Below are 23,659 nucleotides of genomic sequence, written 5' to 3' on the forward strand. Positions count from 1 at the left end.
TTAAAAGGGAACAATCAAAGTCTAGCCTCCGGTTCGTCCTCTCCCCTCTAAATACAATAGTGGAAAATACTAAATGGGTATTATCCCTTACTTGTTTTGAGTAAATGAATATGCAGCGGAGCTGGACGGCAGATCTTCCATTATTTCAGAAAGTATCCAAGGAATTTGAAAAGCTAAGTCAGTTTTACAAATTTGCTAATTCCTTGAGGGGCAGCCTAATTATGACAAAAAAGTCCAAATGCTCACAATTCCCTCCCCATCTTCCCAAAGTCCTTCAGCAAGTGTGAGCCTGTAATCCCTGCCAGAGAAACAGACCGTTGCCCGGGTAACCTCAGCCTTGCCACAATGGCAGCTGTAACTGTGGTGAGGCGACACAGAGTGCCAGGGAGGACAGGTGTTGCCGGGGTTTTCAAGATCACTGGAGGTCTCTCAGCCCTGACTCGGATGTCGTTGCACATGTGGAGCAGCACTAACAAGCCGCTCACATCCAAACTTTCTCACTCTGCCTCTGCTGTATGCTGCTATCTGAACTGGGACTGCTGGGTTTCACTAATGATCTGTGTCATGCTCATGTGGCGTTAGGGGGACACATGGTTTTCCTGCCAACTTGGAGTAAGAGGTCTGTGCCACATGGCTTCATGTTTCTATCTCTCTTTTTTTTGTTGTTGTTTTGTTTTTGTTGTGAATTTTATTTCCTTTGCAGGTATGAAAAATGAGTCATGTTCAGTGAGAAATGGTAACTTCCTGTGGGGCAGATTAATGGGACACTGCACAAAAAGTCAAACAAGCTCTCATTACCTTTCATCCAGGCAGACTGCAGAGGACACCTCTGAAATTGGTCCTAGAAAATTGTAATGCATGCTTGTGGAGAGCTGTAGCTGAGAGGTAAAAAAAAACCAAAAAAAAAAAACCAAGGCGTCCATTTACGAGCAAGAGCGTGTGCAGACCATGAAGGAAAGATAGTTCTGTTACTGAGTCAGTGGTGAGGTGCAAAATGTCTATTTCAGGGCTTGCTTTAAGTAGGGTGAGTCACCAGGCTTTTGGAGCTCTCTAGGCTGCATATGTGCATGTGTGTTTATATGTGTGTGGGCATGTATTTTTATGTGATAGTGCTGTTTTTTTTTCTCCCTTCTTCCTCCCTCTATCTCCGTCACACACACGTGCCTGCCCGGAGGGTGCAGGTCTGTGACAGGTTAGGCGTTTTGGGTTCGGGCCATCCTCTCTCTGTCTTTCCCTCGGCTCTCTGGGCAGCAGGCTGGCCTTTGCGCGGATACAGGCAGCGACTTCAATCTGTTTGGCAAATACTAAGATAAGTGAGGCTCACCCATCGCCTTAGCAGAAAATAGCCCAAGCCAGACCTGCAAGTGTAAAGATATCATGTTCTATTGAGAGGATATACCTTCCAAAAACACGGCTGTTAGCATTAATTTGCTATTTCAAGATAGCAGGCTGTGAAGGAAGCTGGGGTGACAAACAGACAATGAGTTGGAGGAAAATGGTGAGATGGTGGGAGGGGGAGCAAATGAAAGATGGAAACCACCTCCTGCTGCCAGTGAAATGTCAATGGAACCCTGGGGATGCATTGATTAACTTCCGTACTCCTAACCTGCCTTCTACTCCTCCACTGATGGCAAAACACACACACTGGTGGTGCATAAACATGATTTTAATTGGAAGACTTCAGAAAGTCTGACGAGTGACATCACTCTCCGGTCTTTTTCTAATCCATTTGTTCACAACATCAATAGTTTATTTCAGTGATTTCATTTTAGTTTGGTTGCTCAGTGCATTTTAATTCAAACCCAAGTTTCCATTATTGATTCATCTGAAGTGTATTTTCTTAGTTTTCTTCACTGCTTATGTTTCTGGATGTGAAATAAGGAAAAGCAGCGTAAGAGTCAGAAAAATCACTTCCTAAATGAGCATTTTAGCATGTATACATAACATATAACTGCTCTGCTCTCATTTCGATGGAGTCTACATACTAGATTGTTCATCCTCTCCTGCAGATCCTCCCTTCCTTATCCTGTATTATTTGGTGTCATCATCCTCCATTTGCTGTTGTGGCATGGAAGTTTTCTCAAGATATTTTTCTTCAAAAACTAGATTTTACTGTGCTGTTAGCGTATCTTGCTGCTACCTATCTTGGTGTATCATTCCCTTCCAAAAAAAGTTCTCAATCTCGGTAGGGGATTTTTGGTTAAATAAAGGTTAAATAAAAAAAAAAAAAGTGTGCTGTCCCATGTGCTCCATGCAGCTTGAGGTGTTATCCTTTAGAAGTGAACCATGAAACATCAAGCAGAAACTGCATACAGTTTCATGACTACAACTTTGGCAGACATGCGCATTTCTGGTTTTAATAGCTATTTGTGCGCATGGGGTTTTCTGTTACAAATATCCTGAAACAATAAAAGCAATAACCAGGAAGAAGCTTTGCATTCGAACACTCGCTGATGAAATAGAGAAAATTAAATTAGTTCTGTCTGTTGTCTCTGTCATGCAAACACTAACCAGAAGAAAACACCTGCAGAGGTCAAATAAGAAATGGTTTTACAATCAGATTAAAGCCCACATTATGCCACACACAGACATCATCAGAGCGAGAGAATGCCGCTTTACAGGCAAACAATAAATGCAGTCTTTTGTGGAACTGATCAGCCATTCGAACCCTAAAGCTGCATATGAGTCAATTTTATGACTTAAAAACAGAATAATCCCTGAAAAGTCTTTCAGTTCCTTTAGACCACAGCAGATAATTTATAGCACCTACAACTAAATAAAATAAAGTTCATCAGCTAATCTAAAAAAAAAAAAAATACTATTATATTCTAATAAATGTAGTGTCACATTTCCTTTTTTCCTTTCCAATTTTACCAAATGAAGCTTAAACTTCTCAAAATCTATTCATATGGTCTCAAGGATATGTTTATATTTTTCCTTAATAAATATGTTTTGTGCATAGTAAACAGTCCAAACATGGTTTCTGTATACAAGTTTAAATTTTAATGCATGTATCCAGTTCTGCAGAACGGCTCCTTTTGGATTCTTCTGAAATGTTCTGTATCTTGTGCACGTGAGGCATTAGCATCATTGTTCGACTGGAGTGGTGTACATCTGTACACAAGTTTTTAATACAAAAACTGCAAATTGCAGGGGCTTTCTGAAAGTTATGAGTTCATGCTTTTAAATCTTTTACTTTAAATTCTAACCACTAAAACCCTTTAAGTTTGTTTGCTTGTTTTTTATGTGAAATTTCTGAAAATCAAAGACTTTTCACTATTAAACGCTTTCTACTCTGATATTACTCAGGATGTCGCATTTAGAGCTCGCTTGCTTATCTCTGCTCCATGTTTTCTTTTTTTTTTCTCTGCAGTTTGCTCCCAGTTCTCTAAAGGTGTGTATGCCATCATTGGCCTGTATGACAGAAAGACCGTCAACATGCTCATGTCCTTCTGCGGAGCACTGCACGTCTGCTTTGTTACGCCGTCCTTTCCCATCGAGACAGCCAACCAGTTCGTCATCCAGCTGAGGCCGGAGCTTCAGGACGCTTTGGTGGGAGTCATCGACCACTATGGATGGACCAAGTTTGTTTACATGTACAGTTCTGACTCAGGTAGGAAACTCAGCTGCCATCCACTCAGTTTCTTTTCATACTCTGCACAATACAAAAGAATGTGCCACTGAAGTGAGCGGGAACACTTTGCGTGTGCATGCATTTTATCCTCTGTAACGTTTGTTGTGATGGTCGTCATATCGCCATGGCAACAGCAGTGTTCTTTGTGCAAACAGAGAGCGCAAAAAGAAACACTGACCTGCTATGACTGCCAGATAAATCACACAAAGGAAAAAAAAAAGAAAAGATTAGGCCTTTTATTGAGCAGTCCTGAGCAGCAACCTACGTTGCTACAGTCCTTTTGTAGTGGAAAAAAAATGGACGCGTTAAAGTTAAACCACTTTAATGACCCTCCTGCATAGGCAGACAAAAATGAAGTAGAACACCTGTCATCCTTCTCCTCTATAAGCAAAAAGCTTTACCTTCTGCCATGCCATCTGTTCCAGGTGTTGTGTGTTTTGGAGTACAGCCGCCAAAGCACTTGGCAGGCAAGCTTTTGGACGCACAAAATGCACCCACTAATGCATTTATATACGTGCACATGTGTGCTTTTAGCGGATGCAGATGTGCAGAATGGGTTGAGCTTTCATTTGCTCCTGGGTTTGACTTATGTGAGAGGACTTGGCAAGCTGAAGAAAGCTTTGAACGCTGCGTCTTTCGGCAACTGTGAAGATTTCACCGCGGTCTCGAGCTCGGTTGATGTGGATGGCTTACAAGGTCGCTCCTGGCCCAGAAATTATTTTTATCTTCTGAGATCTCTTTATTATCTACTGAAAGAGTCAGGCTGTATGCTTATATGCAAGAGTGTGTGTAGGTGTGTGTTTGTGCTGGGTCGCCCCTCTGATAGAGTAGTGGGTTGGAGCCTGTCCATATGAGTAGTTCTTAGTTGCCTGGATACTACACTGAAGTCACCCCTCACTCAGGGTTATTTAAAGCCCTTAAGGAAAATCATGTTTACTGTAGTTGTGATGAAACTGTGTAGTATTTATTTATGAATCTGTGTCTATTTAGTATTTGTTTGCGTTGCTCTTTCAGTTAATCCTTTAAGGTTTGTCCTTCCTTTCTGTGGGATACTGTCAGTGAACAGGGTGATAATTCTCTAATTTTGTGGGCACTTCCTTTATGACCAGCACAAATATTAATATTTTTTATCTGCTTAACTCAACCATCTGAGCCAGATAATGATATAAAAATATATTACATGCATTAGCAGTCTTCCGCCTGTTAGGGAGTTTTTAATATTCTGCACCCCCCCATTTTTTCATCTGCCCCCCTGTCTCCTCTTGCATTGGAGTGTCCCTTTATAAATTAGATAAATGTGCTACCAATCTTTTTTTTTTATTTCTAAAAGCCAAGAATGAGAAAATAAAGTTGATAGCCCATTAAACTCGTCATAAACAATGTTCAGGAAATGGTTTCCTAAAGTGTTATTTTCTCTACTCATGATTGCCTGCTACCCAGGTCTCCATGTTTCCCTCAGGCCAAAAGCATTCCGATGTATGATAGACAGATTCCATGATGATATTATTCTCTACCAAGATGTCTTTCAGGGAGCATTTTCACCCTGGCCAGGCTTGAGAGCCCCCCACCCCCCTGTCCAGCTGGCTTTAAATTTATACTGGTTACATCAAGCACTTAAAAAAAAAAAAAAAAAAGGTATTTCATGCGAGTACTTAATATGTGAGTTAAAGAAAAAGAAAGCAGGAGAGGCATTAAGGGAGTGAAAAGTCTCCTAATAGTTCAGTCACATTGATTAGATTAAAAAAAAGTCTCAAGGAGACCAAATGCATAAAATCCTGTTAGGGTCACTAAGAAATAAAATTAAAAAAAAACATTTATTCTCACATGCACATGTAATCTGTGGCCATGGTTGAAGCCCTCTTAATTATTCATGTGCACATAAAAAATTATAAGTTTTAATTCTCAGTAAATAAATAAAATGATTCCCAGTTAGGAGTTAAACATGACTCCTAGAGACTGGCCAGAGGTACCTGTTTATCTCACTGAGTCGCAGGTGCTGCCACATGACCTTTGTGTCTGTGTGTGTGTGTGTGTGTGTGTGTGTGTGTGGGTGGGTGTGTGTGTGTGTGTGTGTGTGTGCGTGTGTGTGTGTGTGTGTGCGTGTGTGAAAATGACATCTTTGATTTGTTAACTCAAAATTAGAATCAGTTTTACTTTTTGAATCTCAGACTGTGAAATTCATTGTTACGGAAAGACAGAAGATTGACAATAAAATTTATTTACTTTATGACCCAAAGAGACATTAAAGAAAACACACTTAACAAACAGATCCATATCTGTTAGTTAGTAACAATAATATTAAACAAAGAAATGCAAATAATCCGGATATTCCTGCATGATGTGTATTTTTACTACAAAATACTGCAGATACTTATCAATTCATAGTTTCAGTGGATCCTTACGACTCCTAAGTTGTGTGCTTACATCTCAGTATATAATGCAGACATGATATATTCACAACTCAACTCAACACAACTAACTTTTTTCCATAGTTGAAACAAAGTGCTGTACATAATCAGACAAACCAAACAAGAGAATAAATAAAACAATCAAAAGAGATAAATAACACAATAAAGTAACTCTTCATTGCTTCTAAAACAGTTTACAAACAATAAACAATTCTAAAAAAAATAAGAGATGAAAAACAAACACTGATTTTTCTGAAAGAAATTAAAGCTAAGGTAACAAGCTGTGTCCAGTGTGTGGTGGCGCTGTCCGTGGTGCTGAAACCTTCCCCGACACCTGAAATGAACTCCATTCAAAGATAGCTGACTCCTTCCTATCATTGCTTTCACAGCTACTGTTTAATCTGTCAGCACCAAGAACTGCAATTATTCACTCATTAGCAACAATGAAGCGGACAAAACGCTGTCACACAAGCAGTGCATCGCAGTTTAACTCGCACACAACACTTTACCAACTCCTTCACATAACTTACAGTCTACATACTCACAGTTCTCAGTTTTTTTTCTTTTTTATTTATGTATATGTTAGGTTCAGTCACTTATTGAACTAAAGCACCATCCATCTTTTCTTTTTCTTAATGAGCTGGTGTCAAATAAGCAGCGTGAATTGCCTGGAGAGCAGCTGGTGTGCATTCCAATAAGGCCAAGCAATCATCTTTCACCCACTACGACTGCGTTTTTCATCCTTCTTTTGACAGTGTACGTTGTTGTTTCTGTGGATTTAGAGACTTTGTGAATTTGTGCGGATTTACTTGAGAAAGAGCCGCATGAACACGAGCAAACAACCGTGTTGGATAAGTAAAGAAAAAAAACACGACATGCAGGCCTGATGGCGGCTTTAACGGTGCTTCCCAGCTTAGCAAAGAAAAGCAAACAAAGCCATATCGTGTATTAGTTTACATTTCTAAGTTTTGTAATTGCTGCAACTCATTTGAATAATGGCTGCTAGTTTGCTGTGGTTGAAATGACTTTTCTTTGTGGAACAACTCTGACTGCCAGCTTGAGAGGAATCTGATTGGTTGTCTGCCAGCAATGGAGTACAACAGTGAGTCAGATTGTAAATCAGAGCTCAAGATCAATGTGTTCCCTAATCGCTTTTTATTTCCTGTCTTAGCATAAGCCCTGAGCTCATTGGCTGCTCTGTCTGCTTCTCTGTGATGTTCGAGTGTCTCAGCAGCATCGCGGTGACAGTGTAATTGAGTAACGCCACCTGTAATTGGTGCTTAAAGGACACAAAGCTGGCTGTAAGTGCGTCGCCCATGATGATGCGCTGGCTTATTATTTGTGAGTGTGAAAGTGGTGATTATTTAGCCGTGGTGGTGCGCAAGCTGCAAAACTACACCTGTAAGTGTCAGTGTGCTTAATAGACTGTCCCACTAGTTGTCCTTTATAACCAAAGCTACGGGGGAGATTCTGATGGATAAGCTTACCAGTTGCAATATGGTTCTCTGCGCAGCTTTCGCTTGGTTTGCAGGTTTTTAAATCTTTTCTTTTTCATCTCATACTAGATGACAACACATGAAAAGCTAGATTCTGAGACTAATTTGCATGCAGTTATGTCTGAAAATACCTTATAACATGTCAATTGCTTTCAGTAGGAAGTTTTCATTCATAATTTTTTGCTAAAAGTTTAGTCGTAAATACCCACAAATGTTTAATTAATACACTCTTTCAGTTCCAAAAAATAACTAACCAAATAAAGACACCTAAAAATATGTGTTTCATGTGTCTTCTCCTGCCCAGGCTTGTCAGTGCTGCAGAAGGTTCTGGACACAGCAGCAGAACGGAACTGGCTGGTGACCTCGGTAAACGTGGAGACCATGACTGAGGCTTCCTTCTTGAAAGTGTTCCAGGATTTGGACAAGAGGAAGGAAGGACAGATAATTATTGACTGTGAGACTGAGAGGCTCACTGGCATCCTCAAAAAGGTAAAAAAGATTTACTCTGCTTTTTTTTTTTTATAAGGATGGAACAACATGCAGCCATTTTGCACATGAAATAACAATGAACAGAATTTCATGTTTAAACCGAGTGCCAACCTCCAGAGATTAAAAGGGAAGCCTATGCAAAAGTGCTAAAAGTTGTAGTTCCACCCCTCATCCACAAGGGGAACCAAAACAAAGCAAATCCCCATAGACTCCCATGTTAAAAAGGCCAATTTCACAGCAGAAATAAACATGTTTACAGACTGGTACAAACACCATTTTCTGTTTAATAGGTCAGGTTTACATTCATGACAACTGTAGGGGAGTGAATAATTTTATAACTCCTCAATTTATAACCAATTTCATCTCAAAATTCAGGATAATTTAGGGGTGTGTCCTTATGATCGACAGGTACCCAATATCCAATTGTGCAGCACAGCTGCTGTTTTTAGCTGGTTAACAGCGTGGTTTAGCTTTAACCCACCTTCCTCTGTTAGCTGGTTATCTCCTGTGAACTCCAGGTTAGCTTACTTATCTCTTAGCAACAGACAAGTTGGAGTTCGATAGATGTCCATCATCCACCCCCACCATCACAACCCCCCTCACAGATGGAGATGCTTTAAACACATAAATATTTTTTATTTCTGACAGATATATAACATATATTGATGATAAACATTTTTACCAGATGAATAAAGGATGGAGGAAGAGCAACAGAGGCAGAGTTAGAAATGGAAACGAGGGCTGCTTGATGACTGCCCCTGGTATTTTGTCTGCCGCAGCATCAAGAACAAGCAGGATAAATAACACAGTGATGGTATTTGGAGGTGGCAGTTCCTCTGTGATAGGATCATCTCTTACTCACCCCTGTACTGTTAAAAGGAAAAGGATCTTGGCATCACAATTGACTGTGCACCGACCCCTTCCAACCAAACAGAGATTGTCCAATAATAGCTTGGCAACAGTAACTAAGCAAGGCAGACCTGTCAAACTGTGGACGTCTCCATGTGATAAAGTAGTGTACACCTGAGCTCAGGGAATACTTTTTATTTGTGTAGTCTTTTTCAGGCCAAAACCCAAAATCTATGCAGGAAGAGATGAACTAGAAATATTATACCACTTATTTTCTTTTGTATATTTTAAGAAAACTCAGTGGTTTTAAACTCTCTCTGAACTAATCTTGGTCTCTGAAGAAGCTGTCCTGGTGTGCTTTACTTTATGTGGATTTACGTCAGCAGCTGTTTTGCTTCTTCGCTGTTGTAGTCAGTTTTTTTTTACATGTCAGTGTCTCAGTCTCCTTCCAGAGCACCTGTTTGGTTGTTTATGGTGATTTCTTTTTCAATCCCACACTGGTCTGGTGATGAAGATAAGAAACTTGTTTTATCTCAGCTTGTCTCTTATCCCCTGAAGTCCAATGCTGTCTAGTTTGACTTCAGATTACTGCAGTTGTAACTGAGAATGCTTTTTCAGGAAGACGTTTCAAAGCGTAGCCTGCGGGGCCGAAGGGTTAAAGCAGCAGAAGTACAGCTATTCAGTATGCAAAATGGTCCATTTCAGTCATGTCCTGTGCCAGTGCTTTGTTTATTTAAGGCGATCTAAAGCAACAGTTCTCGAGTTTTTCTATGGAGATTGGCTCCTTTTTCATTCAGTTTGCTCACAATGAATCCTTTTTTTCTTTTTTAAATGACATGCTTTGAAAACAAACATCAGAACAGAGCAGGGATTATAAAAAATATATGTACAGTTGATGAAGAGCATTTTAGGGTGATGTCCTTAAAATGTTTGAGAAAAAATCCTTGACTTGAGTCACCTGAGACGTGACCTGAGAAGCTTCTGATAAACCAAAGTACTTTTAAAATACAGGGGATTCTCCTTATCCTGTCACATCAATGAATATATAAATTGGTTTAAAACACACACACACACACACACACACACACACAAAACTTAAACTATAAGTACCACAGTGGACATGTATATTTTTATACAACCGTTTGTCAGTGTGGAAGTGATGACTATGGCATGCAAATATACTCTAACCATTTGATAAATCTGATCAGGTCTAGTGCAGAACCATTTAAAATGGTGTCAGATCTACAATCACTGAAGTATTGATTTATGTACAGAATAATGTGTTTTGAAGCCACTGTTCACTAATGTCATCAGGAGGTAACTGTACATTTATGTGCTACCATGTTAGTACTGCTTGCATCTCTGCTATCTTAGCTTGGTGTGACATTGTCATGTAAATAAAAAGAAGGTTTTATGTTTTTTATTATTATTCTGAGATTGTGGCGCAGTATCTGACATCACAAGACAAAAATCATCACAAAATTATCAAAATACCTGTTGCATTATGCAGACCTTTTCATAAACATGCTTCAGGAGTTTATTACGTATTTTCTACCTCAAATGTTTCTCTGTTTGTGTTGCAATCACAAAAAAAAGCTAAAATTACAATATAAAGTTAATAAATTAGTGAATGAAAATTTTCTTAGGTGTTTAAAATACTGCAGCTAATATCGGAAAACCACTTCATTTTATCTATTTATTTATATTTATTAAAATATTTGTTTCAAGATAAACTCTTGTTTTTGTCAATATTTTGTTGTGGGCATTCAGTTTTGTTTTGTTTTGTTGTTTTTTTTTTTTTGTTTTTTTTTTGCATAATATCATAGATCAGTTAAGCAGACATAGTAGGTTACATATTTATTTACCATCATAGCCTTTTCGGTCTAAGTTATCTGAAAACCGTACTAACTAATGAGCTCGCAGAGACAGCTAGTTAAATCAGCAAAGGACAGTTGTCTCAACAGCAAATTAAACTGTTTTAGCCTAAAATTAGATGCCTTTTTAATTTTTATGACACTGAAGTCAAGAACTCATCATTTTAAAAAGCACCTAAAAGTTTAAGTGGTTTATTGCTGCTTTTCTCAGGTCAATATTATCCAGCAGAGAAGTCAACAAGGTGAAATTTGTTTCGCTTTCTTGATATTAAGCATATAATGTATCATTTTTCAGTTAAGCTGTGTTTTTTTTTTTTCTGTTCAAGTGCATTTTTTGTAAGGGGAAAAAAGAACCTACTCACTTCCACACACATAGTCCGGATCTGTGTGAGTGTGTGTGAGCTCAGTGTGAGTGTTATTGATGGCCTGGTGTCTACAGTTAAGGTTATTGCATCAGTTCTCACCAGTTTACAGGAGCTGAGCCTGAGAAGTTCCCCCTTCAGACGGCTGCCATCAATCACCAACATCTGCTCCCCACTTCCACGCTGCCCTGCCTGTGCACCCGAATAAGCACATATACACACATGCACGCGCCTAAACCTCTTCCTGTTCTGCCCTTTAAACTTAACCCTGAGTTCATCTCAGACTGTACACAGACTGTCTTACAATAATGTCACCAGCAGTGTCCTGAGGCCATTTCTCATACAAGCAATTTAGGACTTTTTGGCTCATTGACATATTTTTCTGCTTTATTTTTGCTTTTTGTTTGCTTTTCTTATTGAACAGGGACAGAAAGCGACCTGTTCTTTTGGTGCTAAACTCTGAATGACTCCTAGAATTTGCATGTATAATTAAAAAACTACTCGCAGCCAAAACTTTTCCATTTGGCAGTCCACTGCGGCAGTAATGAGTGTGTGTCTGGGGTGTATTGTTGTCTGCACTGCTGTGTGTGTCTCCTCCATCGCTGTAGTTTTCCTTGCTCGAGGCTTGGCCTCAGGATTTGCCTAGTGCTGGGGTCATCATTAATAACAAATGCCACAGTCTGTCATGACCCGCAGCATCTTTAGACACACATAACACACAAACAAATGAGCACAAAGTACACACAAAGCAAAATGCTATCACACAGAGCGCCTTCATTGGATTCAGCATCTCTTGTATTAATGTTTCCTACTTGGTTTTATTTAGATGACTGTTGTAGTTTAACTTTGTTCAGCACTTTGGTCGACTGAGGATGTGTTAAATGTGCTATATAAATAAAACTTGAATTTAATGACACATTTACACAACATGTAAGCTTTTAGTTTATCAAACATGATATTTGTCATCTGGGATCACTATTTTTTTTATTTTTTATGAAGAAGAATTTAAGTTAGGATTTAACCAAATTATGTTTGTGTTTGTCCAGTTTCAACTTTCTCAACTTTACTCTCAGACTAATAGCAAGAGCTTAACGAAAGGTAACAAGTCCAGGCTTCCAGGTTTGAATGAAGTCTTTTTATTGTTAGAAATCAAGAAGTTTTCAGCCAATCAGTCCTTCATCACTTCTTCATCCTGTTAAAGAGGTTTATATTCAGCATTTTTTTAGAGTTGGCCATGATACAACCAGGAACCAGCGATGAATGGCCGGCTACACACACAAGTACCGTCTTGTTCCTCTCATTCCAATTCATCCATGCCATTATTTTCATAGTTCTAATATTTATACATGGGCCAGCGGTTTTAAATATCTGCTGAGAGCATTCAGAATTGAGCTCCCCCCTCTTATGCCAAGGTTTTAATCTCTAATGAGCTTGTTATGGCTCAAAATCATTGTTAGGAAAGGCCAGGTGATGTAAATTTGTAACATTTTTTTAGTACTACTTGTTCCTCATCCAGCAGCTATCAACTCTTAGTTAAAATAATAATGTCCAGCAAGCAGGGGAACAATTTTTTGACAAGCCATTTGCTTGCAAAAGCTCCTCTGAGAGACTGAGCATGTTCTACACTACAGAAACAAACACAAACATGACCTTTGTGGAAGAAAACTTTTATTCCTCCTCATCTCTAATTCAGGGCCAGAGGTGTCACAGTGAGGTGGAGGTGTGGACCCAAATGGGTGAGACTGGAGGCAGGATGCTGAACCAAGGTGTTTTAATTCCAAAACTTAGGACTTTTTTTTTGTAAAACCAAATATCTTCCCCCGTCTGGCTGGTAAGAAAAGAACAGTCCATACAACCTTGTTTTTCAAAAACAAATCCATCCACACATATAACTTCGTTTTTAAGCACATACATAAGCGTGTCAAATGTTTAGGCAGCAGTAGTGCCCCCAATCCTATCCAATCAGAACAACCTTCCGTCTCACGTCACTTTCACAAAACACAAAACATGCCTCTAACATGATCTGGTTAGGTGGTGGAAAATAACTGTCCCTGATGTCATCTTTTACCGTTGGTACTTTATGTGGAGCGATATTTAAGTTTGTAAAACAAGCACAAAGCACCTGGACAACAGAAAACGCCGTCACAGTATCAAGGACGTCCATGCTGTTGTAAACAAAGGTCGCACATGTGACGTCATGGCATTTTCTATTGCTTCTAAAAAGCGATATATGTCCACGTGCGACGTGCAATCAGAGTATTCACACATCTTCACTTTGGTCGGAGGTTTTGAAAACCATCGTTTTTGACTGCATAAATCTGTTTATGTGTGGGTGACAGGCCAAATCCGAGAAAAATATCTTCGTTTCGTGAGACACCATGCTACATGTGGACAAGGCCGTAGACAGGGAAAACAGGAGAGACTGCAAATACACGCACACACAAAATGAACCAGCAGTGGGAACAGAAACAAAGGGGAATAAATACAGGGAAACAGAATGAGACACATGTGTCATTAATAAGCTAAATGAGTGGTGAACTTAATGAACGACAGGAAACAAGTGATGAGGGAACTAAACAAGGAAACTACCAAATAAAACAGGAAACCGGAACTAAAAAATACAAAAAAAAAAAGGCCAAAAGCATGACAAGAGGTTTGCAAATGAACACGTGAATGTGAAAAAAGCATGATGCTTACTTAAATTAAATTGAAACTTTTTTCCTCCAGAGCCGGCAGTGCCGAGTTTATGAGAGAAGACAACAGAACAAAACAATGTTTTCAGTATTTAAGCATAGACTTGAATCTGTCATGCTAGGCAATTTGCTGTCTGGTGATACGTTAGGAACGTGCAACAGTCATTGAAGTAAATAACTGCAAATTGCAGAAGCAAACATGATACTGTCTGATGCAAAGATGCAAAGTCAAAAGGATAAAGGATAATAGTCATGCTAAAAACACCTTACAATCCACCATGTGTTGTTTCTACTGTAGAAATCCAAGCTGAAGGTTTTACTCCACATCTGTGGTCTGCTCTGAGAGGAGCATTGTGTTTAACACGCCCAAAGAAATCTGAGAACATAGAGGACTTCTGTTGGAAGAAACCCTCCACAACAACTACCAAATGATTTTTTTAAAGGATGCAGAGCTATATTGGCCTAACATCAATATTGGATGATATTCAGCTTGTTGACTGCAAGCTCCCTTGTGACAAACAGGATTAGCATCCACCGATGGCAGCGGCCAGAATTTATCTGATGTGTCCTGATTGTGTTGCATTGACTTTGGGCTGAATCACATTTATTCTGTTTTATTGAGCATTAAAAGAAAAGTTGGGCCATGTGAGAAGTCTTTAAGTCACCAGTGGTTTAAGGCGCTGAACAGTATTTTGAAATAGTTTGGGTTTTTTTTATGGAAAAGAATCAAGTAATTTCTGATCATTTTAAAAATGTAATTTCTGCTCCTCGCCTCTGCTTGTCCTAACATCCCCAACGTTTTCCACTGGCGATGTCACCTTCATGGGAAGCTGCTGTGACACAGAGACACATAACTTTCCACCATGTTAGTTTTCAGCCTTGCACAAGTGTTTTGGCACTTTGTGAGCATAACAACTGCACCCATGGATTTATAATTCATGCTGGTGGATGTGCCATCAGTGCAGATTTTATGTTTTATGTTCTTGTAGGTAGCAGTGAACCTGTCTTCTTGTTGTTCCTCTATTTACCTGGTTGGTTATACAGATTATTGTTTTTCAGGGTTATGGGTCCCTTCACTCTCTAGTGCAAGTTTCCTCTTAGTTGAAATGTTTATGTAACTTCACACTTCTTACACTATTTTGCCCCAATTTAATGTGATCAGCCCAAGACTGTAATATTTTTAATAAGCCTACCTGAAGCTGGCTTTGTAAATTAACCTCCAGGAACACAGATATGACATGACAAATGCCTGGAAAATCTGTGGTTGACTGAGATGTGGTGCCTGCAGTTCAACACTTACAACCCCACAATGAGGAAAGAGACATACTATATTCATCAAAGAGGGGCTTGTCCACAGGTTGACACTGAGAAAATGAATTATGGAGTTCCAGTGAAACAGAATATTTTAAGTCATTGGGATGTGAGATGAAAGCTGAAATCGGAGCTCGCATGGGAATACTGCTTAAAAGAAAAGGGAAAGGAAAATATAGTATGCTATATTATTGTATTTTAAAATGCAATTTAAAGCTCCTTTGATCATAAGACAGCATTTATTATTAACTTGTGTTTTTGTTTGTCAGGCTTCACTCAGGGCACGAATTTCTTTATTCAAACTCTCACAGAAAACAGCTCAAAAGCATTGCTTTGATATGTGTTTTTTACAGATTTTATGTGATATGTGGGGTTTCAGCCCCTTGTTTCTGACTGATATTTCCACTGTAAGTCGAATGTCTTGTGGGCTTGCTCCACTTTCCGGCACAAGAGCAAATACCTTAAATTTGGCAGTCTCCTGTGTACTGCTAAGAAACGCTGCTCTTTCTCTCTCTCTCTCTCTCACACACACACACACTGTTTATGTTTCACAAACTTCAAATCTTTTATTTTTCTGTTCTTGTCTTTCAGATTGTTGAACAAGGAAAGAATGCCAAGAGCTACCACTACATTCTGGCTAACCTGGTAAGAAATCAGCATTATAACAGCTTTTTATTATCTCCTTGAATTTATTTATTTAAAAAAACACACAATTTTTCACACCACCATTGAATAGATATTGAAATTGGATTCCTGTTACATCATTCCAGACTTTCAGCACTTTATCACCAGTTTAATAAACTTGTTCATGCCTGATAAATTAGGCTGGAACTATCCGGTTTTACATCTTTTCACTCTATTTTCCACTTCAGCTATTAATTCTCTGTCAAAGCCACAGAAATACCAGACTAAAGCACGAAAGGGGGGACCTGTGATTGTCAGAGACAAAAGTCTGTGCAAGCTCACAGTGACAGAAAAGGGTCAGACATCCAGTATGTGCAAGCTATATCTATTAGATGTCTTTACAACACATTGTCTAAGTGACCACTGCAGCGCTTCCTAAATGTAGCCAAATGATAATAAAACTAACACCAACAGAAACTGTGGCTATAACAACATTAATATGCAGCTGCTGGCTTCAACAGTTTCTCACTGCGGGGGTTTTAGATTGGCTCCATCTCTCTTGTCTGGCCAGTTTGCCAGATTTAATTTTAAATGATAAGGCTCAGATGGTGCGAACGACCGATCTGCAAAGTGGTCACAGTCATTTATATCGGGACGTATCAACAGGCTCGTATAAAAGAAAAGTTAGATTTTAAATATAGTTCGATTATTTTTCTTTGTTCTCGCAGCTTTGTAGAATTGTGTTTGTTCTGTTGTGTGTTTGGATCCGAACAGGAAATAGTTTGAATTTCAATCGGCACCTAAATATTGTAACATTATATGTCAGGAACCCTTCCCCACCACCACAACCATCTCCCCTCTGCAACAACCCCACTACGTCTAGGATTAGCAAAGGCTAGTTTCTATAGTAACCTCTTCAGCTCAGTGCTCAGCATTAGCTAATTCACAGAACAAAGAAAAGACACAATTCTGTCTGTTCAGCTGAGAAATAAGGACACCTGGACACACACACACACACACACACACACAGGTACATTCGGAAGACAGTGGTGGTACAAAGGGGCAGACTTTACTTTGTACCATGATGACCTTCCTCTGGAAAAATAAGGACCGTGAAACTACTTCAGAGAACTTTACGCCAGCTAACAACAAGCCTCCTCTATTTGTCTGTATTTGTTTTACTGTATGGATTCTGATGATCAAAGGAAGTGCAACAAGAGAGAGAGTTTGAGATAGACAAAGAGAGAGCCAACGCTTCGAACGGCATGCAACACATCATGTCAGAGCAGAGAAGAAAGAAAAAAAAACAAAAAAACACACTGAACGTTGTGTGCTGTCAGACAGAAGACGGTGACAAAGCAGAGAGGCACCTTTTCTTCTCATCAGTCAAAACTCTGGTTTCACTGCCGAGACGCTGAAACTGCAGGTTCTCCCTCTCTGAAAAACAGCCGCATGGCATTGCAGCAAATCTCTTTTCTTTTTCTCTTCTACTTTGTAGGAAGCATGTGTTGCATTTTCCTCAGCAGTCTGGGAAGGTTTTGTGCCTGACATTGTTAACTGAAGCTATTGGTGAGGTCTGTCAAAGATTAGTTCTGGACTAACCTGTCCAAAGAATGTGTTTTTTGTTTTTGTTTGTTTGTTTGTTTTTTCTAAACTTTAAAGTTTTCTCTCTCAAGAAAGAAAAAGCAAAGAGAGAATTTTTTTTTAATCTTAAATCTTCTTTTTTTAATTATGTAAGAAACTTTTGTCCCTTGTGAAGCACATAAACAATGTAGTAAATTTAGTTGAAATTTAGTCTTTCGTTACCACTGGCTCCCACCCAAATTTTTATTACAATGTCAATCTATTTTAACTTAGTCATGAAGATTCATGTTCTTTTTTTCCGTTTGGCATCAAGGGTGCTGTGAGGATTTTTTAACTCCTCGTATTTTCTGCAAAGTAAACAATCAGTGAGGATTAAAATGCATGTATTTAAATGTTCCAAGAGGTTTTGAAGAAAGCACCACTTAGAAGATTTTCTCATCAAGTACTTCGCTGTAAGTACTACAAGTAACTGAAACCCTGCAGCAGAAACACAACCAAAGTCAAAAGCAGGGATCCCAATCCGGGTCCTCGAGGACCGGTGTCCTGCAGGTTTTCCAAGTGTCCCTGCTGCAACACACCTGATTCAAATCAATGTGTTTTTATCAGACATGTGCAGAGCTTGTCTGAGTCACTGAGTCTGATGTGTTCCAGCAGGAACACTTGGAAAACCTGCAGGACACCGTTCCTTGAGGACCAGGTATGGGGATCCCTGGTCTAGAGTACAAAACTATGCAGTACAAAAATGCACTAAAAAGGGGCAAAAGTAAACGTATCCATCCATCCATTCATTTTTATTTACTGCTTTTCCTGGGTCAGGTTGCAGGACTGCTGCTTAAGCAGGTAAGCCCAGACTTCCCTGTCCACAGCAACATTCCCAGCTCATCCGGGGGGTTCCCAAAATATTCCCAAGCCAGGTGAGAGGTGGAGTTCCTCCGGCCTGTCCTGGATCTTCCTCAGGAACGCATCACGGTGTTCTCAACTCCGCGTTGTGTATTATAACAGCGTAATGCACGGCTCCTCGTCGTTTAATCTGCTTATACCATGGTCCCACACAGTAAACATTTTATAACACATTTGTATTTCTTTTTTACAACACTTACTATATCTGCAAAAGTATAGGAACTATTTCATGTTGGCCTCGATGTACTATTTATGCTAAACAACCGCTGTCAAGCTAAAGTGTGTTTCTCTTACCTGTTAAAAGACAGCGGATCTGAACCAGCTGATAAACGAGTTGCTACAGTGACACCGCACAATGGAGGGGCGCTCACCACTCCACTTCCCATACAATCCATGCCGCCACATGTTTCTCTCATTCACCTGTTAAAAAACAGCATATCTGAATCAGCTGATTTAGGCGTCGCCACGGTGACGCCCCATAACGGAAGGATATTACAGTGATTTAACTCACCGAGCTACGTGTGCGTTTATATGTAAATAATGCAGCCAGCTGTCATTGGAATTATCACTGACCGTGGTATAAATCAAAAATGAAAAATGACAGTTTGTTATGTCGACTAACATTAAATCATTATCATCAAATCAGTATAATATTGTGGTTAAACTTAAGATTTACGCCCCTATTGTACCCTCCTATACATATCATTATGACAAAAGCAGTAAAATAAACAATAAGAAGCTGCAGAGTGAAGTACTTTCTGTGTAATCACTTGCAGCTATGTTTTTAAATGATTTATTTTATTAAGGAACATTACAAACATGCCACGTCAGAGGTTCTTAAGTTTACACACAGACACACTAACACAGTTGTATGAGTTCAAATTGACTGATTTTACTAACAAGTCTTTGTGACAGAATTAGTAATCTGGTACTATAACAAATATAATCAAGTAGAAAATGCAGTAATCCTGATTTAAGAAGGAAAGAAGTGACATGCAAGTATTTCGTATTTGTCTTTAGGGGTCTATTGGAGTGAAGAGTGTGTTGGGAACCACTGTGACAAATGTGCAAACAGGACTGTGTGCCACATATCCAAATCGGCATGAAAGTGTGTCGCTCAGACTACAGATCATGGTCACACAATGCAGGATGTCCTCTACTGACACATTCTCTAATAGGCGTGAATTTGCTCTAAATGGAACGTCTTTGCCTCTGCTTTTTATGCCGCGCTGGTGACAGCTGTGGCTGGAGGCATTATGTTTTTGGGCTGTTCAGCCATTTGTACATCCATCTCGCTCTCCGTCAGTTTCTCAAGAGAGAAATATCTCTTGAATGCCTTGAAGGATTTCTTCAGATCTACTCCTGATGTTCTCTAAGACTGAAGGATGAACTGATTTGTTTTGGTAGTCGAGATGAAATATTGCAAGCAAATTCACTTTTCCAAGTGCTTAGAATTGTCTCATGTGGCCTTTTAAGTCATAAACAGAAAGGGAGGGGGGAGAAGCAGCTGCACTCAAACTATGGACCACATTTACCAAAGCAGGGCTCCAAAAGTTTAATTGATATAGAGAACTGTTTCAGATTGGGTATCAAGGTCATTTAATTTCCCCTTTAACTTCATGTCCACTTCCCCATCCCTGTGAACGCAAACCATCAGGCACATCATGATGGATGAGCTTCTTGTATTTGTGTGCACAAAGATCAGATAACTGTGACCACAGAGGTCATTTTATTGTGATGTATTTCTTTTTTTAAGATGTGCAAATAATGAACCATGTTTATAATGCTTTGAAATTGGGTTTGCAGCTACAGTATTTCTGTTTTTGTACTAAGGTATGTGATTTTTACGTTATGTTTATTTTTTACCTGTGCCTGTCTTGCTTTCTGTCTCAGGGTTTCCTGGACATTGACTTGACCGACCTGCGGAAAGGCGGTGCCAACATCACCGGCTTCCAGCTTGTCAACAACTCCGAGCCGAGTGTGAGCCGCATTGTCCAGCAGTGGATGGAGTTTGACAACAAAGACTCCAAAATGCGCAAGAGTGGACTCAAAGTAATATCTCTTAACTTCATGTAATATTTATATTAATGGAAATTACTTGGAAGCAGTATGAAAAGTTTTGTTTTTTTTTTCTGCAAGAAAGCTTTTCAAATTTTTCCCCTTTTTAGCTTAGTTTGTAACTTTGAACAGTCTAGTGGGAAAAGTTCTGAAGTAGTTCTGCATAAGTCTCATGGGACTGATCCTATCTGAGTGTTCTGATTTACATCTGGGGTTTCTTATATTAAATGATTATTAATTTATGTTGTCCAGCAAAGCAAAACTGCTTCCACTGCAAACATTTGTGTGTTTCCAGGGTCAAAAAGTTAAAGAAAAGTTGAGTAAGAGTTGCAGCAGAGTTGAAGTGACGGACATGCTTTGTAATTAATAATTTAATCATTTTTAGCCATGTCTAAGTTCACCTGTGCATCCCATTCCCCCACAATAGCACTTTATTATAAACCATAAAGTTGAATAATTTAATATTTGATGATGTTCAAAAGGAGTCACAGAGGTATGTTCTTCTATGTCTGCCTTGATTCACATAAACGCTTCCTCTGTTTGAATCATCTGCTATCTGTCTGCAGTACACAGGTGCTCTAACATATGACGGCGTCAAAGTCATGTCTACGGCCTTCCAGAATTTAAGGAGACAGAGGATAGATATTTCTCGCCGGGGCAACGCTGGAGAGTGTCTCGCCAACCCACCTGCTCCTTGGGGACAGGGCATAGACATCCAGAGAGCCCTGCAGCAGGTCTGCACACGCGAACAGAGACATACCGATGCACATTCATACACATGCATACACAACCCTTCTCAGACACACATCCCTGACTGGCACATTGACTAACGGTTCTTGAGTTGGGGCTGGCTGAACAAATTAGGTCTCATTCTGTCGTGTAAAGTTCACATTAAGTCACATGAAAGCTCCAAAGTATCAAATGTGACATCACGCCTAGTAAACAAAACCTGCTGGCAATATTACTCAGCTGTGATCATCATGGGATATGACATCAGCAATTGAATTTAGAAATGTAATATTTGGCAGTAGAATGGGTAATGCCGGCCTTGCAGTGAAACCTCATGATCTCATGGATGCGCATAGATACAGTCATACATGTGTACCAAGGAGGAAAGCTTGGTTTACTTAGTTTTTGCTACATTTCTCAGTTCTCTATCGGAGAACAGCATTAATAATTAATATAAAGTCCTGAGGTTGAATAAATGCCACGTGCCTGTAAGGAAACATGTATAGCTGCATGGAGTGTGAGCGTGTGTGTGCGCGTACAGCCCACAGCTCTGTCTGCAGAGTGGCGATGCAGAAGCCTGCTCAGAGTCAATCTAGCCATCTGCCTGCGGACAGACTGAAGATTGAAGCAGTGTTCGCTCAATTAATTCCATCACACAGCCAAGACAAACACACTGCACTGTACACATGCACACACCATCTGCCATTCACCTCCGCATGGACCTGAGCTCTGTGGAATTTTACAAATGATTAGTATACAAACACATGCAAGCTATTCTCAACATGTTTTTCATTGTAAATATGACATGCAAATGTTTTGTGGTACCACATGAATTAAGACAAAGACTAAACTATCATGCTTTACAGCACCCATTACAGCATTCATCTATCTGACAAGAGAGTTGAAGTGTAGAAGTAACATTTTATTTATCTTTGACACTATTACAGGTCCGTATTGATGGGTTGACTGGTCACATTCAGTTCAATGAGAAAGGCCGCAGAACCAACTACACTGTCAGTGTTATGGAATTGGCCCCATCTGGACCTAAGAAGGTAACCTTGAGGCACCTGATTAAGATTCGCACACTGAGAACGTGCACACTGTTTAAGTAACCCTGATGCTCATTTTAAAACCCTGTTTAGGGTTAAATAGATAGATAGATAGATAGATAGATAGATAGATAGATAGATAGATAGATAGATAGATAGATAGATAGATAGATTAGTTTAGTTGTGTCTTCCTGTTTCATACAGACCCCTATACAATAAAAAACTGAAACTGTGACAGCAAATTAAAAGAAATAAAGATTTAAGTCCAAGAAAGGTCTGTGCCCCGATTTATTATACTATATAAATTACACTGACAGATGCTCTGAGCTAAGAGTAAAAAAGTGTTTAATTAAGTGAGGATTAAGGCTCACGTAACAAGCAACCTACTTGTACTTACAGTGAAATGTTAGACTAACCTTTTACAGGGGGTTCTCGAGTGATCACCTGATTATTCATGCATTTACTTTAAGTAAGGAGGTATTTTATTAAATGGGAGACTAAGATTCATCTTGCTTTTCTTCACTAAATCTGAAAAATTCCACAGCTGATGAAAAGGGATACGGGAGACTGAATGCAGTGGGAAGTTTTACAGCTGTTGAAATATAGATTGAAAGTCATTTTCAATGCCAAAAATTATTTGTAGTTTCCTGGTGACAAAATAAGGACTTACTCAAGTTTTAAATATAAAGTAAATACAAAAAAGGGCATTTTGATAATGTAGATATTCTCTTTTTCTTTCAATTTAATATTAACCACTGTCACTCTACAGAGCCCCTTTTAATTATCCAGTCATCAGCAAGATGTTCAATGTACTCATCCAACTTAATATATTGCTAATGTACAGTTGGGATCAATAATGTTATAGAGTAGCTAGCTAACTTTACAGTAATGCTTGTTAATGATGATCAGTGATGACTAGCTAGTTAATAAACATAGCTTTGAAATGACAGCAAACCTACTACACCATGTTAACTCAATAAAACAACCAATTTGATTTGTATTTCTTTGGCATTGACATGATTAAGATTAGCACATAAAGAATGCTAATGTTGGTTAATGTTGCTACTTTTGTTAGCCGACCAACCTGACTTTGTTACACTCTGCTCCTGTAATTAGTTTAACACGTAAAACATGCCAATTTAATCTTAATTGACAACATTTTAGCAAATTCAGGCACTTTTTGTAACACATTCTCCTCGTCGTAGGTGGGCTACTGGAACGAAGATGAAAAGTACGTGACCACAGCCAGCCTCATAAGGGGCAGCAACGACACTTATGGACTGCTGAACAGGACTTATATAGTCACAACTATCTTGGTAAGTCTGAGTAAAAAAAAAAAAAGAGTTTTAGGACGGAGGGGAGTTGAGTTTGACATGGGAGAAACTGACATAGAGGGAGTCTGTGTTTCTTTTATGACAGAGTTCCGACAAGTTCACTCCACTCGATGAAGTCAGCAGAATTTCTTCTCCTTCCTTAAATCCTTCTCCAGCTGTAATCTGCTAACCTCTTTAGAGAGATTTTGCTGAATCTGTATGACATATAGATACCGTGTCTCCCACATGACACATTCAGTAGTTAGTGGAGTTTTTACAAGTTGCC

General features: G+C 39.3%; 1 protein-coding gene across 1 annotated transcript in view; it reads left to right on the forward strand.

The window, feature by feature from the left end:
* The window catches only part of gria1a (glutamate receptor, ionotropic, AMPA 1a), a gene marked incomplete at both ends in the record, with an annotated part of 79,696 nt that overhangs the window by 18,397 nt on the left and 37,640 nt on the right, over positions 1 to 23,659 (forward strand). The window contains 7 exons of the mRNA XM_079250362.1: positions 3,374 to 3,613; positions 7,843 to 8,027; positions 15,708 to 15,761; positions 20,118 to 20,276; positions 20,849 to 21,016; positions 21,959 to 22,063; positions 23,266 to 23,376. Coding sequence (XP_079106488.1) covers positions 3,374 to 3,613; positions 7,843 to 8,027; positions 15,708 to 15,761; positions 20,118 to 20,276; positions 20,849 to 21,016; positions 21,959 to 22,063; positions 23,266 to 23,376 — 1,022 coding nt within the window. The remainder of the gene's footprint in view (positions 1 to 3,373; positions 3,614 to 7,842; positions 8,028 to 15,707; positions 15,762 to 20,117; positions 20,277 to 20,848; positions 21,017 to 21,958; positions 22,064 to 23,265; positions 23,377 to 23,659) is intronic.

Source organism: Telmatherina bonti (genome assembly GCF_933228915.1).
Source record: "Telmatherina bonti genome assembly, chromosome: 12".
Classification (NCBI taxonomy): domain Eukaryota; kingdom Metazoa; phylum Chordata; class Actinopteri; order Atheriniformes; family Telmatherinidae; genus Telmatherina; species Telmatherina bonti.